Genomic DNA, 20,730 nt, shown 5'->3' with positions numbered 1-20,730 from the left:
CATATGTAATTCCAAAGAAGCGAAGCCGGCTGTAGTTAGCGTGTGGTCCAGCCACACTCTCCTCCCTGGGGGCGGTGGTCGATTTAAACCCCTCATCTATCTTGTTTGACTTGGTGTCAATGCCAGAATGCTAAGTGGGCCCCCTAAGAAGTAGCAGGTGTGTGTGTTTTACAGGCAGGCTCTTCAGGCTTCTGTCCCGGTGGGGTGGTTTGAGAGCAGGAAGGAGGCATGGGACTTGGAGTCAGACAGCCCGGGGCTCACCACCCCGCCTAGCTGCGTGACTTCAGCAAGGCCTTCAGGCTTGGTCATCGGGAGATGGAGATAATGCTGCCTCCCTCATGAAGCCTCAAGACTGGCACTCTGTGCTCCAGAGTGCTCCAATCCCCACAGACTCTAGCTACACTTCCAGGGACTGTAAACCTAGCAAGGACCCACATGAGGCTACTGGCAGGTGCCACTTGATACAAAGTTATCACCTGCAGGCTTGTCCATTTTGTTTGCTTTTGTTGAGAGCCGATCAGCACCTGGCCTGGTGTATGGGACCTCATGTTGGGGTCTTTAGTGGAAGTTTGGTAAGGGCAGGGCTTGCTCCTGGCCTTTGCTGCATAACAGAGAGAGGTGACAGGGACACCTGACCTGAAAGGAAGGGTGGTCTACTGGTGACAGCATGGGCTCTGGAGCCTGCCTAGGTTCCAGACTCTCTTCTTCCCTAGCTGTGTAGCCATGGCAGGTGGCTTAGCTGCTCTGGGCCTCAGTTTCCTCATCTGTAAAATGGCAATAAGAATGCTTACCTCATAGGTCATTATGAGAAATTAAATGAGTGCACTTAGTGTCAGACATCAGTAGTCCCTCTGTAAGTATTATTTTAATGTCCGTAGCTTAACACAGTGCCTAGCATTCAACCTTTTAGTGATTTCAGCAAACATGCATTGAGTACCTGCTATGTGAATGGCATGGGCTAGGTGGGCAGTGGGGTTGACAGTCCATGCCCTCATGGAGCACACAGTCTGCCCCATGACATGAATACAGTCTGCTATGCATCAGCTGGTCTTTCACTTAGAGTTGTGGCGGGGGATGGGATTCTCTGGGTATAGAGCTCCTGACCTGGCGTGCGGGGCTGAGGGGGCTGCCTCTGATGGCTGGTGTTTAAGCTGAGCTCCATGGGGTGGGTAGTTCTCTGCCAGGTCGAGTGTGGGTGGGGTGAGAGTGGAGAAGAGTGGGAGTTAATGAGTAGAAGAGGCAGTAAGAAGTGTAAACAGCTTTTCTGAGAAAATTGGCAGGAAAAAGCAAGAGAGAAAGAGCTGGAAAGTGGGATCAAAGGAAGATTTTTTTTAGTTATTTTATTTTATTTTTTAAGATCCAGAGTCTCATTTAAATGCTGACAGGAAGGGTGAAGATATGGGTGGAGCAGGGATGATGTGCAATGGCAGCTCCTGAGGAGGCGAGAGAGCAGAGAGCCAGGGCACGTGGGCAGGGCAGCCCAGATGGAGAAGACCTCTCCCACCCCCCGCAGGAGTGAGGGCAGGTGGGGCCATGGAAGGTATAGAAGCAAGGGGGTCCGTGGATTTGGACAGCAGGTGCTCAAGATCTGTTGGGTGAATCATAAGTATTCTCTGTATTTCATCAAAGTTCCGTGTGACCCAGGAGACGGGGCACTGTCTAGTGGCCCAATTCCACATCTCAGGGTGCTTGCACACACATGGCTAGTGAGACGGGAGGGGACATGTGCTCTCACCTGAGGAGAAGCCCAGAACCCCGAAGGGAGGTGAGGGCTGCAGTGTGCTCCCTCCACCTGGTGGCACAAAACTGTGCTGGGGTAACTTGACATCACAAGCCCACGTGACATCATGACATCAAAACTAGTGGGGATCTCTGCACACTAATCACATGGTTTCCATGCCACATTAATTTGGACCAGAACATGATCTGCAGGTTAGGATGGGGCACTGCGCCCAAGGTGAGTGGCACAGAGACCTGCATATTATCCAGGCACCGTCTGGTTTCTCTTACATTTGGGGAAACCCAGATGTAAGAGACCCTGTCGCAGAAGCACAGGGATGGCTGGTTAGCAACAACTCATCTGCCTAAGTGACCAAATATGTACACTGTCAAAAACTACACTTGTCCATGGACAGAGAGCTGCGTTTTGCTGTGGCTGGCAGGGGGAGAGCAGGAAACAGGCTAAGGCTTCATGCTAGCTCACCACCTCCTTTCATCTCTTGCTTCTTTTCCTGGCACAGTCTACCATCTCGCAGGCCCCAAATACTGCATTATCTCACCCCTCCTGCCCTGGCACATGTTGTTCCTACAGTTTAGAATACTCTATTTTTGGGGAGGTGTGTGTTATGAACCAAATATGTCCCCTAAAATGCGTATGTTGAAGTCCTAACCCCTAGTGCCTTGAAACGTGACTGTATTTGAAAATACATCTTTAAAGAGGTAAGTAAGGTTAAACACCAGGGCTAGGGTGGGCCCTAATCTGACCTGGCAAGTACCCTCCTGAGGGGTGGAAGAGATGCCGGGGATGCATGCACAGGGAGCAAAGGCCATGTGAGGATGCCTCGAGAAGGCAGCCATCCACCAGCCGAGGAGAGAAATGCCTGAGAAGAAACCAGCTCTGCCAACACCCTGATGTGGGATGTCCAGCCTCCAGAAATGCAGGGAAATCCTTTCTGTGTTGCAGCCACCTCATCTGGGGTGCTTTGTTATGACAGCCCCACAGACTAATACCTGGAGGTCTCTAATTTCCTCTCGGTGAGAAATACATTAATGCTTGTTTCTCATAAAAGATCAGAGTACAAAGGTAACACAGGCACAAGTGACCGTCCCCGTCCAAAGCTCTCTGCTGTACTCCCGTCCCCAGAGGATGCCCTAGGTCAAGGGCGTGGTAACTTTTCTCTACCTTTCTCTGCTTTTTCTTTCTGTAAATGTACATTCATATTGTTACACGTATTGTTATACAAATGTGCATATACATCTACAGCTTATGTAAATAAGACTTTCCTATATGTATTTTCCTACAACCTGCATTTTTTCCCCACAGTACCATAGAGATTTTGTGATATGAGCATAAGTTTTTCTCATCACATAGGCAGTGTTCCAAAGGCTCCATCAGAGTTTATTGTAACCCTCTGATGTCCATGGGCTATTTGCATGTTTTTCCTTTAATTAGCACCGATGTAAAACCATACTGCTGCATGGATCTATCCCTACAATTGGGATTGTTGAGTTAATTCAAAATAGGTTAGTGCCTTTTATTAATCCTTGGCTTATTTATTTTACGTTATAGTAAGTAAAACAGTAATAAGATTTATAGATCATGAAAAGGTATAGAGAGAAAGGCATTCCGCTCCCAGTATGCCCAGTTGCCTCTTGACAGGGAGCCCTGTTGTGTGTTCCTTGTGGACCCTTTCAGAGATTTCTTCCTTTTCAACGTCTTATCTAATTAAAAGTGAGCATGTATGCCCCTTCCTTTCTTTGCTGCACAAGGGAGAGCACTCTATAAACACTGTGCTGCAACTTGATTTTTTGCACTTAGCATTACAATTTGCAGGTCTGTAGTCATCAGTAAAGAGAATGTCTTTGTTCTTTCTAAAGCCACACAACATCCTGCTGTTCAGCTACAACGTCATCTATTTCACCAGATTCCTATTAATGCTCATTTATTTTCTTTTTAATTTCTTGCTCTTCCAAACAATCAATAGCTGCAATCAATAGCTTGTGGTTTGTGCATTTCAGATTTTGATAAACTGTCCCCTGGTACATTCTCTGGACTCCTTTAGCTATTTGGCAAAATTGTATTAGTCTTTGAATGGCCTTCCATTCCAGCATCACCTCTGGAAGCTTCTCTGCTTTGTACCTTGTGTGCCTGATAGGACTTTTCTGGGTGTGCTGGGCCTAGGACAATGAAGTTTGTTCCGTGATGTTTCTGTTTTTTTTCAAGGGACTGAGTTCTTAGAGGGCAGGGACTGGCTTGGTCACCTCTGTGTTACCAGTGCCCAGCATGGGCATTGCATACCATTGGTATTTCATAAATAACATGTGAGAGACAAAGGGAATGTTGGCTGAAAGATATAGTCATTCTGATTTGCCATGGGCCACCTGCATGCTGTCCTGAAGGGAGACATGAAAGAGGAAAGATTCATGACCCTGGTTCTTTCAGGCCTCGTCAGGCCCCTTCATGTGTGGTGCCCACTCTACCTTATGGCAGGTTGACTGAAAGTGCTGGTTGTTTGCTGTTCTGGTTTCACTTTTTTTTTTTTTTTTTGAGAGAAGAGAGAGTTGAGAGGTGGAAGGGCAGAGGGAGAGGGAGAAGGAGAGAGAGAGAGAATCTTAAGCCGACTCCATGCCCGGTGCAGAGCTCAACATGGGGCTCCATCTCACAACCCTGAGATCATGACCTGAGCCAAGAGTCAGATGCTTAACCATCTGACTGAGCCACCCAGGCATCCCCTGGCTTCACATTTAATAACGCAGGAATTTCTAATGTCATTACTCTCATTGCTTCAAACAGCCGTGTAAATTAAAGCAAGGGAGAGGGAACAATTTCAATGAACTCGGTCTTACCTCAATTTCCTGATACGAGTTGTTGATCATGGCTATTAGCATATTGAGCAGCACTACCACCATGGTGACGTTATAAACGCCATAGAGAACGTAGCCGATGTTCTCGATGAATTTGTGATCATATTTCAGCACCACCGAGATCACTTCAGACAAGCCAAAGATGGACCAAAATAAGGTTTTAAAGCTTTCTTCAACCCTATAAGGAAAAACAATCCCTTCAGCCACTTTGTATCTGCTAACACTGTTCACATCAAAGTTCCCATTACCCAGACTTTGGTGGTTACCCTGGAGTGGGGCTGGGCTGACTGGTGGTGCTTGTCTTCTGAAATAATGGCATATTCAGATCTCTAAGGAGATGTCAAAAATATAAAGGGCAGGTTCTTTATTTTCCACTCAGTCCATTTTTGGGGGATTCCAGGGTGTGGTGTCATTTTTATCTTGTAATTAATTAAGCATTTAAAGTTAAGACAGATGTTTGTTTCTTGTACATTATCAGCCTCAGAAAGCGCTCTTCCTAAAATAGTCTCTTGAATGTCTCAGACCACCCAGCCCCATGTGCAGGGGGAGAGGATGGTGTCCATCGATGAAGGGAGCATGACTGGTGCCTGGTGCTTGTCACAGGGCAGCTCCTTAAGCCTCATGACCATCTCTGTGTTGGGCTCGCTTATTACCTGCATTTACAGATGGAGGCATGGACACTCAGACCCTTCTCCTTTCTAGGGGCATCTGACTGGAGAGTGAGGTACAGATCCAGGCACATTTGAGGTTTCCAAAAGCATGTACATCTACCTACTATGCTTTTCCAGCCCCTGGCTCTAGGTAGTGAGGCCAGCCTCACACCTCATGTCCTCTCAAATGGAGTTGTGCTATGAAAAGAGAAAGTTTGGTATGTCCGTGTTATTCAAATTCAGCAGACAGCTGTCTACACCTCAGCCTGCAGCTCACTCAAAGTAGAGATTGCATGTGCTTTGAAGGCAGTGCCGGGAAAATCTGGCTTTTAGAACACTGCTCTTTGACTCTTGAGAGACTGCGAAGTTACCAGAATATCCTAGTTTTAAGACTAGGATCCAGGCATGTTTCACTGTCTACTTTGTGGCTAGGAACCCACATCAGGTTTACAACATAGAATCCAATCAGAAAGCTGGGTTTTAGTTGGGTGGTTTAGAACACCTCCGTGCATCTGATAACTTCTGAATGGCTATATGCAGTTCTTTTGGTTTGCAGTCAGATTTGGGGTACATTATGAGAAAGTACTTTCTTTTTTCTCTTTAACATTTCAGATTTTCAGCATTCACCCACAAGTGGCCAGGATTAGCTAGATCTCAAAAAAAATTGGCATTTCTTAAGGATTGGTATTTATTTGACAAGATGTACAAAAATACTAGTACTTGTCACTTTGGCTAAAAATCCAACTCTGACTTACATGAATTTTCGGCTCTCCTGTGTGCGAGTATGTGTGGGTGTATGTGTATGTGTGTGTCTAGCCAGCGGTTTGACTCATTCTCTATGCATCCCAGAGTCTGAAAACTGAAAATTGAAGTGGGTTTTTGTTGTCATTATTTGTTTCTGGTTTCTTTGAAAACTGTGAGTTTAGAATATTTAATTCATTTTATTTTTAATAAGAAGGAATTTAGTTGGGGGTTTGGAGGTGATGACCAGGTATCCAGCATTATTTTAGAGCCCCAGCCCCTAACGCTATTCTGAGAAAGAGGGGAACACACTGCTTCCTTGTGTGAGATCCATTTTGTGTGAAAAAGATGCCATTCAATGCATGGCCAGGATTCTCTGCAGATATTGCCTGCCATTAAGAAGTTATCCTGTGGTCATCACCTTAGTGGAAGGGAACAGTGGCAGAGAGACTCCAGAACCACTGGATGAGCCCCACTTCCCAAACTGGAAGGAGACAGCAGGATGTGATGACAGTTGTTCCCTTTCTAGCCAGGTCAGGAAACCAAAGGGCCCGCTCTTTGAGCCAGGGACTGGGCAGGCTGGCACTGGTCCAGGATTAGGCACTTACCACGAACATCCTAAGAAATGGATAATATATGCAACTGAGAGATGCTTTACAGGAATTCATCTTCGTTTGCTTACCTTGTAAAACCCCACAGACCTTTGGCTGACACAAATGAAGCAAGCAATTACAGAATATTCAAGGAAAGTCTTCTGAATTTTGATTAGGAAAATGGCCTAGATTCAGAGTGTATTTTTTTTCTCATTTGCTCCTTGTTATGAATTTTGCCACTAAGCTCTTGTTTATCCTTGGTGCCTTCTCTTAGGCATTCTATGTAATAGAATAATCGAAAGGAGGCAGAGCTAGCCCATTACACAGCGTGTGTTGTAGTAAGAGAAGAGTTACAGATCCCTAAATTCATGGCTTAGCCCCTCCACCATCAGTCCCCTCCCCCACTCCCACTTGGAACACTGATCCTTTAGGTTTGTTATCTGGTTCCCAGACAATCTTTATACCTGTTTCATTTCTTCTATAGTTCAGGAATTAGCTTCTGGACCTGAATTTGGCTGTGACCTACAAGAGCATCTAATTACGAGAGGCCCAGACTCACTCACTGGGATTTCCAGAGTGAAAGTGACCCTCCCTCCAGAGCAATAACACAGGCACCTGACTGGGCAGGAAAGGGTCTTAGCCAAAGTATGCATTTTTAACAATCTCTTGTAAGCTCTTTGGGGACTGTCTATAGCCCTGTGTCCTCTTATTATGGGGCAAAATGGGTTGTCGTAGCAAAGACCTCCTTTAAGGTAAAGCTGGGTCCATTAGCTTGAATCATCCACTATAGCTCGATCCACCATTGGTGTCTTTTGGGTCTTTCACGTGCACTTATCCCTCTTGACATGATCTGGACTAACCAAATAGACTAATTTTGTTGTCATTGTTTCTCCCAGAGGAGACATCATGGGCTGAGTTATGCACAATTACCTGGCATAAATGGTAAGCAGTGCAGTATTTTACCCATAGCTCCACCTATATAACTAATTCTGAATGGAATTGAGTTCAAAGTTTAAAAATTACACATTAAAAAAACTAGAATAAAATAGCACTATTTTATATAATATTGGTCTGGGAGAGGTTTCAGAAGCTAGAAAGGGAATGATGGAGGGATTTGACCACATAAAACTTTACTTGTATACAACAAAGACATAATAACTGACAATGTAAGGCAAAAGGCTAAGTGAGAAAAGAATTTGTATCTGCAATACAGGTAACAGACTCTGGGTGTCTTTCTTATATAAAGAGATCTTACAAATCAATATGAAAATGACATCCTAGCAGAAAGAAAAAGGGGAGAAAGAAATTTCTATGAAATCTTGGTGCTTTTTATGGTGACTAGAGCTCCACAGTTTAACTTGAAGTGCCATGCTAGTGACATTCTCTGGTTTAATATGTGGCAGAAAATAAAGGAAAGCTGTCTTCATTGTTCCAAGTGGGAAAAGGCTGTGTTACTTTGACCTTGGAAACCTACCATAATATATTCTCAGAGAGAAGGCTAGCCTTGGAAAGGAGACAAATAGTACATTACTAATGCAAAGAGCTTTGGCACTAGAGCTGGCCTCGATGTTTTGTGAGATTATGATGCTCTCTGAGTCATCACCCACCATGTTTAGGACTATGGGGCAGAAGACCAGTCACTATGGAGGTTGGGGACTGTCTTTCAGGAAGAAAGTATTCAGGAACTGGCTTAGCTGATCATCACAATGAAACCTCTTGTCTCACAGAAAGCCCCTACTGTCAACCAGTTGGTCTCAAGGCTAAATGTGAGGTTCTCTACTCATAGGGATAATGGTCACCAGCTTCACATCCTCCTCCTAATTGCTCTGCTACCTGAAGAATTTGTCACAGATTCCTTCGACTGTGTCAATCACAGGAAGCTTCACAGACATAGTGGGAAGAGTAAGAAGAGCAAAGGCGTATGCCTGGGTTCAAATCCCAGCACCACCACCCGTTGGCTGTGTGAGTCTGGGTGTGTTACCACACCTCCTGGACTCTCAGTCCACTCATCTATGAACTGGGACAGAAGTGCTTCACTAGGAAGTTGCTATCAAGATTAAATGAGCAACCTAGCTATAGTATATAATGCAAGTCCTGTAAGTGGTAGCTATTATGTTCATTCATTTATTTGCTATTTACCAATAACAAAATAACTCTGTGCCCCAGGCAGAGTACCAGGTACCCATGCGCTGGTGTCCAGACCTTGCTCCTGCCCTTGGAGAGGTCCCGGTCTCAGGCATCCCCAGCGGGGACAGAACGCTGCAGGGCTATAGTAGGCACGCGTGCTCTGCTAGCCTGGCCTTCCCCAGGGTCACACTCGGCCCCATCGGCACCCTGCCCACCCCGGGCTGCCACACAGGGCCAAACAGAGACCTTGCTGAACAAACCTATCTTCCTTCCTCCCTGCAAAGATCATCATGAACCCTTGATTTCATGCAAATCCTTCTTCTGGCTTCTCCGGCCCAGGCTGCCTTGTGACCTGTGAATCTCAGCTTGTAGTGCAAGGGACTGCAAAGTATAGTCAATAGGCCCCCACAGCCTAAGAAGTGCTGCTAACGTGGGGAAAAGAGGAAAGGCTCCCCTGAGTGATGCTGAATAGGCCATGATTCAAGCTGCTCCTGCTGCGCGGGGGTGTATGTGGGGGAAGGTTGGGGCTGATCTGTCAGGCGGAAGGAAGGCAGGGGCATCTCATCAGCTCTCTCCTAGGCTCGTCTCGCCTGGATAATGGGGCTTTAATAACACGTTGCCTGAAGAGGCGGTTGTGTATGGGTCTCAGGGAACAAACTGATCAACAAGGGGAGGGTTTGGGGCAATTGTTAGGAGAATTGCTGCTGCTTTGGAATGCCACGATGCCCTCCCCCTGGTGCTGGAACGCTGCCTTCCTGCTTCCCCCCAAAACCATGCAGTTCAGATGCCTACCCCAGGCTGCACATAGCACATAGCAAGCTAAAATTAAGCAGGAGGCTAGCTCCTGAAAGAATGTTTCTCACGTTCGGAGGACAAAAGTGGGTGCCATGCTACAGACCTGCTGAGGTAGAAATGCTTACCTGCCCTCCGGGCTGGGATGATGGAAGATGGTACTCGAGATACACAGGGACCCGCCAGAGCCCTGGGGGGCTCTAATGCCTGGACCTGGAGACCCGGAGCAGCTGGGCCGTGCTTGAAGGACATGCCCCCCAGCTTGTGTCCCCTGAATGACCTCTCAGTTTACCCCGGGTCCTACATGAGGCGCTTGAGCTAGAGCGTCCAGAAGTAGAGGAGGCCGGCCCAGAATCAGTGCTGAGGGAGGGGGTGTACAAGGCCTGCATGGCCCAGATTTATTCCTTCTGGGACACGGGGAAGCCTCCTGTCTCCTCCAGGGGCACAGCTGTGTCTTCTTCATCCTCAAAACGCCAGACCCTGGCACAGAACCTGGCACCCTGAAAGTGCCCCATAAATTGTCTGTTGAATGAATGAGTGAGTCCCGATCCCACTCCCAGTTGGGAGCTCTCGGCCCCATCGGCCGAGTGAGACCCTCGGAAAGCAGTTTCCAAGTCAGGCAAACCTGGCTTTGCATGTGGGCTTCTGGCCACATTCCAGCCTCTCTGGGCCTCTGTCTTTCTAGCTGTACAACGGGGAAACTACAATTTCTCCTCTGCAGGCTTGTTGTGGGGATTAAGGGAATTAATCGAATGCTTGGGAAGTGTGCAAAATACTGCCTGGCACATAATATGTATTATTATTTTTGGTATTCATTTTTTTCTTTCTTTCTTAACTGCAGTGGGCTCCAGTGTCAGGCTGAAAGTCTCTTGTAGCCTACAGTCACCTCTCAGCATAACCCTATGAAGATAGCAATCAGATCCTCACCCTCTCTGTTAGTGGCTTTCCCAGGGCTGACAATCCATCCTTGTCACCTGGGAGGCCTCAAAGCCCCTCCCTGTTGGACTCCTCCCTAAGCTCACAGAGCCTTTGTGGCTGCCAACATCTCTGCTGTGCCCTATTCCCTCACCCTGGAAGGCCTTCCTCCCTTGTCTGGGCCTCCTCCTCCTCATGCACCAGCTGTAAACTTGATTGTCACCAGCTCAGGGTGGACCTGTCTGACACCCTGACTGAAGGAGGCCTCCTGAGTTATTCTTTCTCTCAGTGTTTTTATTTCTTTCCTAGCTCTCAGCACTTAATCTCTAATGACTTTCTTGGTCTCTTTGTTTAGTTTTGTAATTTATTTTTTGCCTTTTGTCTCTCTTTTCATGTTCACGGAGGAGTGTGACCTCCATGAGGGGAGGGCCTGCTGACTTTCACACTGCTCTGTCATCGGTGCCAGACGATGCCCGGCTCATAGTAGGAATTCAGTAAACATTTTTGGTCAATGGATGACTGAATAGTGGGAAACTGAGGCATGAGATGACTTGACCTTAGCTGGTTGGCTTCAGACCTACCCAAGAACTACATTCTGATAGTATCTCTAGAGCTAACCCTGGACAGTCCGGTTTCCTGTCACTGACACTTGGAGGAAGGACAGTTTGACCCTGTTTTCATCCTAGAATTGAATGTTAGTGATAAAAAGGGAGGGCTGTCCCATGAACGAGAATAAGATGGAGGATGTGGGGCAGGGCCTGAAAATGTGTGTGAAGACATCATCGAAGAGAGAACATTTTCTGTGTACCATTATGCCTTTCCCTCATGAATCTGTGGGCTCTCAGCCTGTTCCAGAAGCTTAAAGGTACCAGGCTTTTAAATTTTCATGTCATGAATAAACATGAGGAGAAGGCATAAATAAATATTATATGATAGTAGAATGCCTGCTGTAACAGGCATAATGATTCTTCTGAACTGGTCCCAGAAAAGATCTATATTTTTATCACTTCCTGGAGAATTATACAAAGATGAAAACTTCTATTAGACTCAAACTATTTTTTTTTGACACATAATGCTCCTTTTCAGATGCTTGACCTCTTTGAGCCTGACTTGGACCCCCTTCAACAGCCACTGCTGCTTGCTCCCTCAAGTCTGAGGACCTTCCAACTACTGTCTCCATGTGATGGTAGCTGTAATAAGCTCTCTTGTTCCCCGCAAATCCTTATACCTAGCTTGAATTTAAAAGATGAAAGGCGAGATTGTAACTTTCAAAATACAGTAAAGTATGCCATGACATTTCTCTATCAGAGATGCCCAGATTTCAACACTGCCCAGAATCCTGGGAGAATCTGTCCCTCTAAATCCCAGTAGGCTGATTCCATGCCCAGTTCCCACCTGCAGACATATTCAGCTTTGTGCTTTGCCCCAAGAACACAGTAGTTGGCCATGGTCCTGCGATGCCACACTGGGACCATTTCCTTGGTTTCTCTTACCCAGCCCTTGGTAGCAAGACCTCCTCTGCAGCCAGATCCTTCTTGGTGGCATGGCCCTTGGCTGTCAGGAGGCCCCTCTGGCTCACTTACAGATATCTTGGGGCTTGTATGGCTCATCTGTCTCCCTTTTTTTTCTTCTGTGGGCCAGGGAAATTTCAGAGTCTTCTACTTGCAAGGCACATGGCTTTTTTAGCTGAAGAGCTTATTTTGCTCCTTTATCAAGTGAGTGGTTGACCCCTAGCGCTGAGCATGGGGCCTTCCTTCTCAAGGTCCCCTGGTTCCTCCATCCCTTAGAGCATGGACTTCACCCACAACACTGAGCATTCACCTGTTTCTGAGTGTTTGCCTTCAACTCTGCTGGGTATGGATCCTGAGGAAGGTCGAAGCCCCCATGTCCCCCTGAATCATCCAGGGACTCTGCCTTTCTTCCCATTATATGCTCCTCCAGATTGTCTTCCCCAGATCCTTCTAGAGCCTTCCCAATGTCATAACCCAAAAACATCCTTCCCCCCCAACCCCCACATTCAGTCATTCAGTCATCACATTTCCACTCCAGCCTCCCCAGTTTCCCTTCTCTATCCCCTCTGCCACTCCTCAGGTCAGAGTCCTGTCCTGCGTGTAGCTCCTTGTCCCAGCCACCTAACAGACCTCGTTCAGCTCTCTTGGGAGCCACCTTTCTTTCAAGTTCCCTTCTTTTAGAACATCTCAATTTGTAAACATGCCCTCATTCATGTGGTTTTTTGATTAACATCTGTCTTCCCAACCAGTCTGGAAGTTCCACGAGGGGAGGAGCTGTGACTGTTTTTACTCATGATAAAATCCTGAGCTTGGGCTTACTCTCCTCCCACCCTTTCCAACCCATCCTTCACACAGTTGCCCCAGCACACTTCCCGAAGGCAGATCTAATCACATCTTCTTTCTGTTACAAAGGTCCTAGCAGAGACTAACACCCTATTAGGACTCATATTTCCAGAATCTGGATCCTCCTGGGTTATCTTATGTGATCTTCTTTTGTTTTCCCAAATTCTTGTTGACTGGCAGTTCTTCAAAACTCCTCTGCTCCTTTACATCTTGCACAGGCTAGAACACCCCCCTCGTCATCCTCCAAGACCCTCCATGGCCTTCCAGGAAGCCATCCCTGACCCTGGCAGGCAGAGTTCAGCACTTCCTCCTGGCTGTGCTGCCCAAGTACCCTTTGATGATGATCAGGTGGTACAATAATTGATGCCATTTCTTCTAAATGCCCCCTTGTCTATGCATTCCACAGAGAGAGGAGGATTGTTTTATTAATCTCTGTGACCGCAGGACAAACACAGAACTTGGTCTGGAGTAGTTGCTCCATAACGGTTGTCAAACAAATGAGTGTACTTTGGAATGAAAACCTACTTTATCCAGGGGGCAAACATAGGCTGTGTATTTAGAGATGAGGTATGCAGAGCCATCAGGTTCTCAGTGATAACCACATTTGAATTCAGTATGTTCTTTTTTAGAATTTAGTGCCACAGGAAAAAAAAAAGAATTTAGTGCCACAAGAAAGTGACTCAACTGTTAAAGAGATTCCCCCTCCACTTTAGAGCAGAGGCTCTGCTGTAGGAGTGGAGATCCTGCTCTTGGGAATCTCAGGTCAAAAAGTGGAGGGAAGGAGTCATGCAGATCCAGGTTCAAATCCTCTTCTTGGCTCTGGGATCTTGGGCAAGTCTAGAGTCTCTCTGAACCTTAGTTTTCTGGTAGTGTCTGTGTCATCCCACTGTTTGGAGGATTAAGTGAGAGAGCAGATTATGTGTTTATTATGAGTTGTTCAACAACAGGGTGATGTAGCATTGGTGGGGCCAGGGGGGGCATGTGTGGGCAGGGTCTCCAGGAGCCTCTCTCCTTGCCCCAGGGCCCCTCCAGATTCATAGGAAGGAGGAGCTGGCTTTTCTGTGGCCCTGGAGAGGAGAGTGAGCTGAATCAGCGCCTCCTGCCTCTGGTGGCCATATGAATCTCTCCCTTTATAGAACGTGCAAATTTTCCATAACTGTCATGGAAAACGGAAGCTTCTAATTTTGCTTAGCACTGCTGAAACTTCCTCCATTAAAATGATTCCTGGGGAGACAGAATAACCTTAGGAGAAGTATTATTCTTGATTAGAAAAGTCTCAACCCAGCTGTGCTATGAAGCTGACTCCAGGACAGCCTGGTAGAAAAGACTGGCTGGCTCATTTTTGATGGGACAGGCCCCACATTTAATGCCCAATCAGAATTAAGTAGAGGAGGCCACGTTTACCTTAAGGGGAGACCAGGAGCCCAACGTGGGTCATGAGACCCATGTGGTGTCAGAGAGCCCATCACTTCCCTGCTCTGGGTCACCTCCTTGCCCTCAGTCCCTCCCACTTTTCTCTGTGTATCTGTCCTGCCATGGTCACAATCAGAGTATAGAGAAGACTACCCCTTTTGGATGCATTCTTGCCTGGCTGTATTTCATCCATGAGCCAAGTTCTCTCTCTCTCTCTCGTAAGCTCCATGCCCAGCACAGAGCCCAACAGTGCGGTCTGACCTCACAAGATCAAGACCTGAGCTGAGATCAAGAGTCGGATATTCAATGGACTGAGCCACCCATGTGCCCCTGTCTCTCTTTTTCTAACACTGTAACTAGAGTTCTGGAACCCCACAGTTTCATACAGTTTCTAAGCTGAAAATCTCAAAACAACCCCCTCAAAAGGCAAATCCTCTTTGTCTACTGACTTCCATGGTAAAGTCAAAGATATGTTCCTAATAAGAACAAAATTCCTAACAGAATCAAAAACTTTTCTTAAAGAGTTCTTCAAGAAAGAACACTCTTGGGCAGGTTGCTTAGTTTTCTCTCTGCTTCCTGACCCTCATCTTGGGATACTTGGATTTTGTACTCTGAGAGCATAAAACTTATCTGAGTGATGTCTCTTCCTCCTGTTTGGTCATTCACAGTTTCTAATAGAAGCAACTTGGAGATAATGAGCTGCTGGCAGGTGCACTGTCTGTCATGCCCAGACAGGCCCAGCTCACCAGCCAATGACCCATACACTCACATTCCTTTTCCCCTTTAGCTAGCCCCCCTGACACAGAAGCGTCTGAGAAAAATAACCCAGACCTCTGAGAGCACCCTTAGTTCTGAAGTGGATGGAGCCTGCTGACAAGTTGAGAACTGTTCATAGAATCTAATCCCAGAGCTCACTCCTTGCTGGTCTGCCTTCCTATTCTGCGGAGCCTGAGAGTCTACCAATAAGACACTCGGGTTAACAAGCCCTTTGTTTTTGAAATGCACGTGGCAGAGAGTGGCCTCCGTCTCTCCATGTGAATAATGATGAGGTTTGGGTAGTATCAGCGTGTGTCAGCATGTAGCCCTAAGACCACCTTCACAGAGTCCCCCCAGTGACTTGTTAATGCAGATGTCTGGGCCCTACCCTAACTTGCAATTAGACTCTCTCGGGGGTGGGGCCTAGGAAGTCCCCAGAGTAGCCATTTCCCCAGGTGATTCTGGTGTGGTTTGGGAACCACTGATCTCCGTTAAGACTCTTCATACTCTGGGGCAGCCCAGGTGGCTCAGCGGTTTAGTGCCGCCCTCAGCCCAGGGCATGATCCTGGAGACCCAGGATGGAGTCCCACGTCAGGCTCCCTGCATGGAGCCTGCTTCTTCCTCTGCCTGTGTCTCTGCCTCTCTCTCTCTCTCTCTGTCTGCCTCTCATGAATAATAATAAAAAAGACTCTTCATACTCTGTGTTTATTTATACTGGGGTAGAATTAGTTCAGTCTATTTCCTTTTAACCCCTTCACGGAGGTCTGCTGGATGGAGGGAAAGGGAATTTGGGGTGGGGAGGGAAGAATTGGGACAGATGAGGGGTTAGAATAGGGATTGGCTGAGGGCTGAGGGTCTGCAGTGGTAGAGAGACTTTTTGCCTCTTTTGTCCCAGAATGTCCTCGCCCCCCTTCATTTGGGACAGCACTGTAATTTGGTGGGATTCAGGTGGAATGGCTTTTGTGACCTGAACTGGGACTGCACCCCTACAGCAAATAGGGCTCTCCTGGGGGCCACAGTCTCTTGGTTCCTCGAAGTTGACTTTCAAAGGGGACTCCTGAACCTGGTTGTCCTTGAACATGGCAGGTATGGGGCTGGCGGGAAGATATCTGCGGGTGCACCAGCCCAAATTTCCCTTCTGTAGGACTGAGCCTCCTGACTCTGTAGAAGCAGATAAGGGACCCATCTTACCCTATAAGCTAAAAATTCCACAGGAGAGAAGCCCCCCCCACCCCTGGGGGACGGCTGGAGGGAAGATGCTGAGCTAGAGCTAGGCAGGGTGGCCTAGGGATGGGCTGTTCTGAAGCAAACATTCACCTGAGAGGGGTCATCTGACTTTATCACCTGCGTAGCTGGCATACAGAATAGTCCTGAGTCCCCTAAAGCACACATCTCATTCATCCTACCGTGGCTTTTTGCTGATCAAAGATCTCTTACGGGAACATGCTCTGGGGAGCAGTCAGAAGGTAAAAGATGACATTTATAAAAATCCATTCTTTCCTGTGCACTTCACTGCTCTATCGACTGTTTCCCTGTTCAATCACACCATCATGCAGCTGCATGTCCCATTTTAGGAACTGCCAAAGCCATAAATATCCTGTACTTTCTCCATCATGCTCACTGCCGCCACAGTTTTTCTTCCTTTCCCCATCCTGGGGGCCTGAGTCCTCTTTGGTTGGGTCCCTGGTGCCTAGAAGGTTTTTATTGGGTTCCCAGGACTTGGGACAAGCCAACTGCTTTGCTCCTTTCTTCTGCTTTTGTCTTTTCCAATGGCTTTCCTGATCCCAGAGATTCCCTCTTTCATTTTCTTCTGTGTCCTGGCACTGACCTTCTGAGCACCTGTGCACCGGGTCCCCAGTGAGGAGTAGGATGAGGGATTGCACAGAACACCCAGGATGGAGGAAATGGAGCACAGGTTCACATGGTCAGATTTCCAGTCCAATGTTTACCCTGCTGCCCGGAGTCCGGCTTTGTCTCCCCTGTTCATCCTGTCATTCTCGTTCATGAGGAATTTAGTGAGCTGTACAGTGTGCACAAGGCATTGTGGGAGACTGGAAGTACAGGAGGGACATCAAGGCCTTTGTTGACTGACAGCTTGACTGTCTTTCAGCAACAATGCATCCTATGCTGAATGGCTTCATCTAGCAGATCCAGAGCAAATTTGCTTCTGGGCGATTCATACTTACCTCCTTCCTGCCACAGCTAATCACTGAGTATTGGAGTAATAGAAAGTAGTCTGACTGATTCAGTGAAATACTTGGCCTGATCTGGACAAAGTTCATAAGTGAGGCCACTGCTCAGAAAGGGTCCCTTAGAGCCAGATCAGTACGTAGGTGTCTGTGCTTGCACCTTATCCTCTCTCCCCTATTCCTCATTCACCATCTCCATGATCATCACTGCTACTCCCTGAAGCTTTATTGTATGCCAAGCACTGTGTTCAGTACTGTTTCTTCTTACGGGATCCTTAGAAGAATCCTGTGAGGTTGGCCATCTTAATATTCTTACCTCAGAGCTGGGGGCATTGAGGCCCAGGGGATTGGAGTGCTTATCCAAGGCCACACACCCAGTGAGAGGAGAGGTCAGACCTGAACTTAGTCTGTCTGAGCCATGGGCTGCTGTGGGCTGAGGGCAGAGCCAGGCCCTTCTCAGGTTCACTTCTCTGCTCTGGTCCAGGCACCTGCTCTCTGTAAAAACAAATCACTTCTCTGCCCCACAGAGTAACAGTGTCTGTGGTGTGGCAGCACCAGGGTCCCACTCTTCTAGATAGCTCCTGTGGGCAGGGCAGCATAGCACATAGTTCTGAGCTGAGGGCATATGGCACTCATTGCCCTTGGTTTGGGTTCTCAGAGGTAAGCACCTTCCCCTGATGGGTGATTTCTCCAGAAGAAGGGTAGAGTAAGGTCATGCTGTAAGCTGGGAGTCGCTCAGGAAAACTGTGTGGCCGGGCTCAGCCATTTTCACCGGCAGGGTAACAGATTCCAGGCCACTCAGGGTTCCTTGGGCCCCCATGTCAGGAGTGCTAGCCCTGTGGGTCCCAGCTGCTGTGCTTGTGCCTGGACACCTGTCTGTCCTTCCTCAAGATTCTGGTGGGAGCTTAAAGAAGGCAGGAAGATGTTCTGAGCCTGGGTGCACTGGGGGAAGGACCTCGACTAGAACTATAACCACCCATTTATTCCTAAGGGTGTTTATGAACAAGGCAGGAAGTCATTTCCATTTTACAGGTGAGGACACAGAGGCACGGATATGTCAAGTGACTTGGCTTAAGGTCAGGAGCCAGGGGGAACTCGGGTCACCTGACCTTCTCCCAGGCCTCCAGGAGACCGCCAGCACCCTCCACAGGGGTGAGCCCTGGGTGCGAGGACACAGGTTCTGTGAGCTCCATCCCCAGCCCCATGTGGAGGCTGTGGTGGCATCGTGCTCTGCGAGCAGCAGCTACTTCTGGCCATTGATGGCAGTGGCCTGCCAGAGCCCCGCGCACGCGCTCCTGTCTCCTTGTCTGGGTTTTCCTGCTGCCGCCGAGGCGCGCGATGCTGCGGACCGGCTCCCTGTCCCTGCACGTACCGGTACCGGCTGGGCCGGCAGGTGTGCGCAGCTGCTGGCCTGCACCTGCTTGCACACCGGCCTCTCGCGCTGGGTGGCTGTGGCTTCCCCCGGTGTCCCCGAGGTGTAGGCCAGTCCACATCCTCTGCGGTGAATTTGATTAATGGGAGACGTCAGGTGGGAAGGCTCCAGCTGGTAAACTGTGTCTCATTCTGATGGGCTATGAGGAGATGCGGCGTCTCCGTATAATCTCCTGAGAGAGAGTGTCGCGACCGGGTTGTTCGTTCTGCTAGATGGTGACCAGGTCAGCACCTGGATCTGCTCTGCCTCCCCCTCCCCCCCGACTTCACTTTCCTTTTTCCTTCAGTCCTCTTGCATTTGGATCGCAACTGCCTTTCTCCAGCGAAGCACGGGCATGCAAGATCTGCCCAGGGCTCTGGTTTCTAGGCAGCACAGTGCATGCAATGATAATAGTAATAGTACTCCTTTCACGTATCGAGAATATGCCGTGGGGCTGCTGCATCATCTCACTGAATCTTCATACTATCCCTATCGAGCAGGTATGATTTTTATCCTCATTCTAAAGATAAGGAGACTAAAGCTCAGAAAAGTTAAGGAACATGCTCATGGCTGCACAGCATGTAAATGGCAAAAATGAAGATTTAATACAGCTTAAACATTGGGTTCTTTCAACTCCAGAACATGAACTCTGAGCCACAACTTGTGGATACCAAGGAAACATGAGTCTCTGCAAGGAGCTGCCTGCTAGAGACTCCTAAGGATTCCAGGGGAGCCTAGAGAGACCCTCCGAGGAGAGCCCTGGGGTACTCACGTTGTAAACGCTGGGTTGTACTTCGCACCTCGGTAGTAGGAGTAGAGATTGAACATCCCAATCATGAAGGCCACAAATACCATGATAAAAATGACCATGAACTTGAAGATATCTTTCACGGTTCTCCCCAGTGAGATCTGCAGAGGCCCAAAACTTTCGTTGGCCGGCAGGATGTACGCAATTCGAGAGAAGCTCAACACAACAGCAATCGCATACAGTCCTTCTGATATGATCTGAGGGTCTGAAGGCCACCACTTGTCCCTGGCTGTAAGAAAACAATCTAGGTTACTTACTGAGGTGAGGAGTGGACAGGGTCTGCTGTGCTGACTGTTCTCTGGCGGAGAAACCAGTTATTCATCTTTAGAGGTGTCAGACCTCATCATTGCCATTCCTGCCCTTAAAGTTCCTCCCAATACACAGAAGGGCCCATCTGCTGGGAACACCCTACCCTCCCTTCAAGGGTGCTTCATTCACACTCATCCCTTCAAATTCTGGTCAGGTGTCATCTCTCTCAGGAAGCCTTGACTCCTACAAACTGGGACAGGCTCCCCATTCCTCTTTTTGCTACTGTAGTATCCTGTACACCCTCTGTCATGGAACTGACCATGCTGCTTACTATTCTGTCCTTAAAAAAATATTATTTATTTATTTATTCATGAAAGAGAGAGAGGCAGAGACATATGCGGAGGGAAAAGCAGGCTTCCTCCAGGGAACCCAATGTAGGACTTGATCCTAGGACCCCCAAGATGATGCCCTGAGCCAAAGGCAGATGCTCAACCACTGAGCCACCCAGCTGTCCCCTATTCTGTCCTTCTTATCAGTGTTTGGACTCCACAAGCAGGGGCTATCCCATTCACTGGGAAAGCATCACAGGGAGGTGGTGGGGAAGAGTGTGGGCCTTGGAGACAGACAGACCTGAGGTTGACAGTGGCCTTTCTACTCAGAGGCTGTATGATTGTGAGTGAGTCAATTAACCTTTTGGAACCCAATTTTCTCCAATTCTAAATTGGGGATACTATCATCAACTTCACAGAGATTTAGTGAGGATGCAATGCAACCAGATATGCAAAGTGCATAGGGTCTGGCATACAGCAGGTATTGCTAAATGTTTGTTAAATGACTGAAAGAAATACCACAAGTTTGGGCTGGCCATAAATCAGAACAAACTAGCCCACTTGAGGGCTGGGAATCTAAAGGATCTTGCCTGAAAAAATGCTCTTGAGTTTTGTTTCTCAGACAGTATATGTTTGGAAGCTCTGTGTTTGATCTAAGGTCTCCAAAGTGGCGACTGGTCATCCAGGTTTGCCATGACAGCCCTGTTCCAGGTGGCGAGAGTCCTGGGATCTGTTCTGGGCTGTAGAGTTTCTGCTTGTGGTCTCTGGTGAGGGTCTGAACTGCCCTGAGTGTATTCCTGCAGCAAAACAAACCTGTGA

The 20,730-nt window shown here is 47.9% G+C and overlaps 1 protein-coding gene across 1 annotated transcript in view; it reads right to left on the bottom strand.

Moving 5' to 3' along the window:
* The window catches only part of TRPC7 (transient receptor potential cation channel subfamily C member 7), a 142,019-nt gene that overhangs the window by 11,082 nt on the left and 110,207 nt on the right, over positions 1 to 20,730 (bottom strand). The window contains exons 7-8 of the mRNA XM_055302466.1: positions 19,298 to 19,562; positions 4,567 to 4,762 (exon numbers count right to left, since the gene is read on the bottom strand). Of these exons, the coding sequence (XP_055158441.1) occupies positions 4,567 to 4,762; positions 19,298 to 19,562 (461 nt within the window). The remainder of the gene's footprint in view (positions 1 to 4,566; positions 4,763 to 19,297; positions 19,563 to 20,730) is intronic.

This window comes from Nyctereutes procyonoides, unplaced genomic scaffold, assembly GCF_905146905.1.
Source record: "Nyctereutes procyonoides isolate TBG_1078 unplaced genomic scaffold, NYPRO_anot_genome, whole genome shotgun sequence".
Lineage (NCBI taxonomy): Eukaryota > Metazoa > Chordata > Mammalia > Carnivora > Canidae > Nyctereutes > Nyctereutes procyonoides.
Note: the sequence above shows the minus strand (reverse complement) of the source record. Positions and strands in the feature narration are given on the sequence as shown.